Source organism: Branchiostoma belcheri, unplaced genomic scaffold (genome assembly GCF_001625305.1).
Source record: "Branchiostoma belcheri isolate BF01 breed outbred unplaced genomic scaffold, Haploidv18h27 scaffold92, whole genome shotgun sequence".
Taxonomy (NCBI): Eukaryota; Metazoa; Chordata; class Leptocardii; order Amphioxiformes; family Branchiostomatidae; genus Branchiostoma; species Branchiostoma belcheri.
Genome location: NW_017804598.1, coordinates 1039201 through 1046052, shown reverse-complemented (window position 1 = coordinate 1046052; position 6852 = coordinate 1039201). Strand labels below are relative to the sequence as shown.

Below are 6852 nucleotides of genomic sequence, written 5' to 3'. Positions count from 1 at the left end.
CCCTGAGTGTATGGTGAACAAGCCCAGGGGTCACAGAAGTAGGGCATCCCCCCCCCCCAGCCACAATGTCCCAAGGGTTTCCGGGAAAGGGTCTGACTGTGGGCATTAAAAGTGTGTCAGCAAGCTGGGAGATTCCATGCCTGTGGATAAAATGCCTGTACAATTCATAGAATTCTTGCAGACTGCACACAGTACTGTACCATTTGGCTCGCCCATGAGGCGTCGCCAAAAAACACCTCTCATCCTAACTGTCTAAAACACAACATGCAACAGTCCTTCCAACAGTCTCATTTCTATGCTTATTTCGTATATCGTATTGCTACGGTATAATAGTTTGTATATGTTGCACATCAGTGATAGCCACTACTAGCCTTTGTTGATGTCTGGTTACCACATGTCATGCCTTATTGCATTTTCAATAAAGCAAAGTAAAGAAAGATAAAGCGATACCTTCCTGAGCCCTTCAGGTGACACCTGGCTGTACTCCTGCCAGGGCCAGACCCAAGTCTCCACATAGTCTCCAGGGTGAAAGTCCTTGTGCTTGCTGTCTATGACCACGCCCACTCCCCCACCCTCACAGGCATGGTCCAGTTGCCATGGTGACAGGTAGTGTGAACCTGTGTCCTCATTCATCCTGCATCTCTGTCATGGGGAAAGAGAAAATAGACAATGTGATTGCACCTTAGGTTGTACCAAGGAGGTTATAGTGGAGCTATTTCCATTATTTCCACTCCTTGGTTGTACTGACAAGTAGTTAATGTTAAACATCACAACAGCTCAATCACCCTACCATATATGGGTCCACAGACAGGAACAGAGTCTTGGCCAGAACCTTCCCATCCTGCACCACAGGGTACCCACAATCCTCTGTGCGGAAGTTCTCGGGTCTGGACTCACCGTTCACACCTGTCATTACAGCAACATCAAAACAGTTGCAACATTAAATTTGCATTACAACATTATTGGGTGCCTTCAGTATCCATGATAAGATACACATGTAACGTTACATCACTAAGCCAGAGCTGAATATGGTTCCAGAATGTCAACTTTGCCATAACTAACATAAACATTCTTTGCAAAACCATTTGATCTTTATGGTTCCTAGGCACCATTGTAGTACAGTAAACTATGAAAATGTATTGTGAAAGTCTGATACATGTAGCACATGTACCTATGAGCAAGGACAGCTAACATTATATCATATTCCTGAGTTAAGGTGTGATAATGTTACACACATCATAAATTGAAAATCCTGTTACTGCAGGCCTGCACTTTTACATTTATCATGTTTATATTGTCCACTTGACGACACACACGAGCAAGACATATGCCTCAGGTGGTCACACACGTGAGACTTACCCGGCCGACATGCAAGGACAGTTCTCCTGTTTCTGGGCATCTTTAGTCGCGCTGATCAGGCGAACAGGTAGGTACGTACCGGTATCTACTGGTCACACCGGCATCCAGGCTGACCTTTGTGTGTGAACCGCTAGGGGTCAGAAGTCAGGGCTACTATTACCTGCTTTTGGATCCGGGTCAGAGCTCAGTCAGTCAGTCAGTGTGATGACCATGGTAATTGGTTACAAATTGTTTTTGTGCATTAATAACACAACCCCGCCCCCTCACAAAAAGTGAAAACAACTCATTTTCTATTAGATTTTTTTCAAGGTAACTTAGCGCGCGGTTGACTTTTTGGTTACATAAGACATAATCTGACATATTCTACTGTTATATATTTCTGGCTAAAGTCGGTTCCAAAAAGGTACCAAAACCGATACAAAATACGTGCATGTCTAGACTAAGACAAAGACTCTCTTTTATAACGAATGTGGGGCAGAATTACTTGGGTCAAGAATTCAATCAAAGAAAGTGTCACTTTAAAAAAAAATTGTAACGTAAGCATGGAATCGAGTACATATGGATTGTGCGCATTGTAGTATATGCATGCAAAATCTGGAGGGCTATCAGTTATGCTTATTTTTTAATCATAACTTTAGATTTGATCAATAATAGTCTTGATTTCATATAATAAGTTAGTTGAAAGGGTGTCTCAACTTCGCGGTAAGGCCCTGACATGTGGAATAGACTATCTGTAATTGTAGGGGAGTCTGTATGAAATATATTTTTAATACCATAAAAATAAAACTTATATATCATTAAATTTTTATGATATTAAATATAACACAATTGTTTTATATGGCACTTTAATTTTAGTATACGTAGCTTGTTGGTACAAGAGAAATATGTTGTCCACGTGGCACCAAAATCCCCCACTTACATGATGGTAGGTACTTGGTATTATCGCCCTATTGGCCAATCAGAGTGACGGTGGGCGTGTCACGTCCACCATTGTGGAAGCTGATGGTTAGCAGCAAACTGCACCCACATCGCGGAATAGTAGGCTGCAGAAGCAGTCCAACGACTACTTTTTCATTAAAGCCCCAGGCAGATTTTAACCTGGGACTGTTGAGAATCCATCTAGACAATCGTTAGATAATTTGGACCCTGTCGAGCACGAGGCGACCGGCAGTTGAGCGGCGTTTCGTGAGAGTGGACTCCTCATCAAATCTATAGCTGCGCGCACCGACTTCCGCTGAAGCTTATCACAGAAGTGGAAGTTCATCTCGCAAGAAGTGAGTGGTTTTCTTGTCTGAGTAGTTTCACTTGGCACAAAACTTTGTGTGGGGCAGGTTTGTTAATACAGATTTATCCTATTTTTCTGCAGGAGCGGCGATTGGGGCCCTGTGGCGTGTCTGGTGCAACTTAGCACGCCGGTAACCTTTGTACCTTGGCTGGAGCATCCGGCTGAGTGTCCACGTAGACAGAATCCAGAAGTTGGAGAGGCCCAGCGCTAGCCTGAGGTGGACGTGACGCGGATATGGATGTGTCTGACCCACAAACTCTGGCCATTGCCGTCTTTGGCGGCTTTGTGCTAGTGTCTGCCATCTGTATTTTCCTGGTCTCAACCTTCGGCATGAAGGAGACGACCTACGAGGAGGCGATGGAGCGGCAACGCCGGGCTATCGAGCGGGAGATGCAGCAGTCTCGTGCCGAGAAGCAAAAGGCCCGGGAGAAGAAGCCGGCCCGGTTCAACAAGAAGGAGAAACCCAAGAAAGAGCCGTCTGGCTTGCCTGAGCCTCAGCGCGAGACGTCTTCATCCCCACGGGTCCAAGAAGTCAAGCCATTCGCCGAGCAGAAGGCACAGCCCGAGACGCCGCCGCCCCAGCCGCAGCCCAAAGCCAAGGGCAAGTCCAAGGATAAGAATAAGGAGAATCAGGCTCCCAATAAGGAGCAGACAGCCCCCGCGGCCCCCAAGGCGGCGGTGAAGACGGTGGAGCCACGTGTGGCCAAGGCCCAGCCACAGCCAGTGCCGGTGCAGGCCGCGGTACGTGTGGCCCCTGCGCCCAAATCAGCCCCCGAGCCCGCCCGCCAGACCCTGGCCAAGGAGACCATCAAGGCGGAAGCTGAGCCCGTGGCCCAGCAGGTGGTGGCCCCTGCCCCCAGCAAGAAGAAGAAGACCAAGATCGAAGCCGCTGTCACCGTGGCAGGTAAGTACATCGTAACTCGCCCCTCCCCCTTATTACCACGCAGGTATTCTTAACAGGTAGTAGCCCTAAAGGTGAGGCAGGTTGATTAGACTATTAGAGAAATGATCACCAATTTTCACAGACACAGGCCTGATTAAGCAACCTACATCCCAATCAACTCTAGATCGATCTACAAATTTATATATCACTGCACACACTAGCAAGGTTGAACTTGAAGGATAGGGGAGCATGCTTGGGGTATCAATTAATAACTGTTCCCCAAGAAAAATAATTTTGTATGTCTAAGTTCCCAGGTGCAGAAAGATTGAATTATTTACTAGGTATCCAAAGGTATTTCCCCAGGTCTGCTTTGAATTTTATCTGTCAATCACTTACTACCTGTATTTGGTATTAGTATGCATATTATCTGTTGGATTAAAACCCAAGTGAAAATTAAGAAGCTCAAGGATGATCACAAAATATATCATCACATATATTTTCTTTTTTGAATTAACCTCCTTGCTGCCCAACTCCATAACCAACACAAATTTGGTGCCAACTGACTACCTTAGCAGAGTGAAGGTTAACACTTAAGTGTCTACCATAGATTGAAAAGCAGGTGTGGTAAATGATATCCTGAAGTCTGACTGTTGGAAGGAATGGATACCTTATTCAATTAGTATTGTTTAGCTGGTTGAAAGGAACACTCAAATTGGCTATTATATCTGGGCAGAGGGTTCAAGTCAAAAGAAATAATATATACAAGGTATTCTTTACTATTCCTGCCAACAGGCGTCAGATTTTTGTTCGTAATATCTACAGCATTACTGTTCAAAATTTTAAAACATATTTTTGACATCCATATTGTTTTTGAAGCTCCAAAGGTAAATCCAATATGTTGCCCACATTATCAAGTACACCTATCCATTTCATTGCATTAGGTACCATCTTAAAGGAAAATCATGGCTTGAGCACTTGCAGTTGGAGTGCCTCGGTGTCCACAGTATGTCTTTAGATAGTGCACGATTGTACCCTTTCTTGTGTCTGTGGAAAAACTACACTGTATTACTGTAAATCACTTTATAGACACGGTAGCAAAATTTTGCGGTCTCAGAAAAATGGACACGGTGTTCGCAGAGCTATATTTTCACAGCGGCGGCAGGTGCAGAAGAAAGTTGTAGAATGAATTGTTTGTGGGAATGACGAAGAGGTACAGAAGTGAATATAAAAGTACCACAAATATAAAGTTATTTACAGTATTCCAAGATAATCTCAACGTCCTAAGTGTACATGCAGAAGTGAGAACTGTTACAATATTACACCTGGTCATACATATAAAAAAGTCCAGAAAATTCAATAGCTCGCCTGAGCCGCTCCCTCTCGAACTAAGTAAACTTTCGTCCAGTGACTTCCTTCTCAATATAAAGGCTTTTTTCATCAGGAATGCTGGTGTCGTGATGCTTAAAACGTTCACTTCCTCGAGAGCAGAATTCGGTTACCAGGCGTGCATGCCAAAAATAGAGCAGGACTCCTGTCAGACTTGTATTTGGCAGTACCTGCTTGTAACTAGGTTGTATTGGAAAGTATGTAGCTGAGTCAGGGTTTGGTTGTATAATCCACTTGTCTGGGAAATCTACCAGGCAGTACTGGGTCACAGGCCATGTGACTGTACATTACCGGCACTACTGTGTAGGTCAGTACTGTACACTTAGGTGTGGACACCATGTGACCTGGAACCTGGACAATAAGACATAAAGGGGTCGTTGAACTTTGTAAACTTTAGCCATTTACTGCAGTTCTACGTAAAGGCTAAGCTAATAGGTTGAGAGGGAACGGGTTTTCTGCGCGTGAAAAATTTGCGCGCGCGTGAAAAATTTGCGCGTGAAAAATTAAAGTCCTTTGAAAATGTCAGAAAATATGCAGTACCAAATTCTAATGCAGAAAAATGTTACCCTGTAACATGATTTTCCATCTACAACCTGAAATTTCGGTTTGAATTTTTAGGTCCCTTGGGAATAGGTTAATTTGCATATCTTCCAAGAAACATTAAAATTAAAAATTACTTGAATTTGCCAGAAAAACATGGAACAGTTACTAATACAAGGTTTTGTATTGTTAAATTTAACAATTCCAGGCTTTTCTCCATTCTATAAGCTTGATTTGGCATTTTATGAAGCAGTTTCTTTCACGCGCAAATTTCAAACTTTTTTGCGCGTGAAAACTTAAACTTTGAAAATCACCTAAAAGTCACTGAAAAGTTTACAAAACAAGGCTATGTACTCTAGAATGTGATAATATGATACTCAATTCTATTTCATGACTTTTCATCTATATTTTTAAGTCCAAAACAGCAAAAAGTTTTTAAATCCCTTGGGAATCGGCTAATTTGCATATTTTCACGCGCAAATTTTTCACGCGCGCGCAAATTTTTCACGCGCACAAAACCCCATCTCTACATTGAGAGACAGTTACTGGGTTGAAAACGTAAGTAGAAAAGGCCATTAGGTGTCAAAAGAAATTTTGACGTCCTTCCTACAACCGTTGATGGACTACATAATGGCGAAGTTCACTCTTCCATTGACAACAAAACCGGCTCGCATTCCGGGGGGGGATGATAGATCGTTGTTGACTATGTTTGAACACGTTTGAACGTGTGCATTTTAACACGAATTCCATTCTTAGGCCACACCAATTTAATTTGTTGGTTCTCGGATTCGCCTCTTCATTTTTTCTGATTTGCAAAAAAAAAAAAAGACTGGTTCTGAATCAACTAAAAAATGCTCATATTTTGCCTCCAACAGTTGAGGAAAGTCCTTTTCCTTCTAGTTCTTACAGTTCCTCCATCTATCAATGCAGTGGTTTGATTAAAAGTTCAAAATTCATTGTTTAAATTTTAACCCAGCCTTTTGTGTTGACTTCATGTCTCCTATTGTAGCATTTGGGGCTATAATAGGATGCCTAGACCTGTTTTGTTTTTGTTTTTCGCCCTGTCGCTTCATATTTTTTCTGAACAAATCCGAGAACCAACAAATTAAATTGGTGTGGCCTTAGCCTGTATCATTAATGTTAATTTTTGCAGTGTCCTGCAGCACGCTTTGTATCAAAAAATGGAGAAGAAATGCTGATTTCAGGCATGGAGAGAAGGAAATTGAAATTTGTATACCCCTTCAAGTTCAAAGAAGTGAATGTCTAGATTTAACATGTTCTCAGACAATCAAGTGCAGATTAGTGGGGAGGGTTGATTTAATGCCTCTGCTTCCACAAAAAATGTATAATTTTCATTCCATATTTTATGGCCATTGCATAAGCCTGGTTTTGAGGCTCG

At 42.7% G+C, this 6852-nt stretch overlaps 2 protein-coding genes across 9 annotated transcripts in view; one reads left to right on the top strand and one right to left on the bottom strand.

Moving 5' to 3' along the window:
- Positions 1–1499, bottom strand: part of LOC109488213 (prostaglandin reductase 2-like) — a 5420-nt gene extending 3921 nt beyond the window's left edge. Inside the window, exons 1-3 of one of the 2 annotated variants that reach the window (XM_019792409.1) lie at positions 1360–1499; positions 791–906; positions 451–642 (exon numbers count right to left, since the gene is read on the bottom strand). In XM_019792409.1, the coding sequence (XP_019647968.1) occupies positions 451–642; positions 791–906; positions 1360–1399 (348 nt within the window). In that variant the 5' untranslated portion in view covers positions 1400–1499. The remainder of the gene's footprint in view (positions 1–450; positions 643–790; positions 907–1359) is intronic. The other variant, XM_019792408.1, reaches the window with a different exon arrangement.
- Positions 1500–2334: 835 nt separating this feature from the next.
- The window catches only part of LOC109488175 (ribosome-binding protein 1-like), a 24259-nt gene continuing 19741 nt past the window's right edge, over positions 2335–6852 (top strand). For 5 of the 7 annotated variants that reach the window (XM_019792356.1, XM_019792354.1, XM_019792355.1 and 2 more), the window contains exons 1-2: positions 2336–2633; positions 2726–3548. In XM_019792356.1, the coding sequence (XP_019647915.1) occupies positions 2879–3548 (670 nt within the window). In that variant the 5' untranslated portion in view covers positions 2336–2633; positions 2726–2878. Of the gene's footprint in view, positions 2634–2725; positions 3549–6852 lie in introns of all 7 variants that reach the window. The other 2 variants (XM_019792357.1, XM_019792351.1) reach the window with 1 other exon arrangement.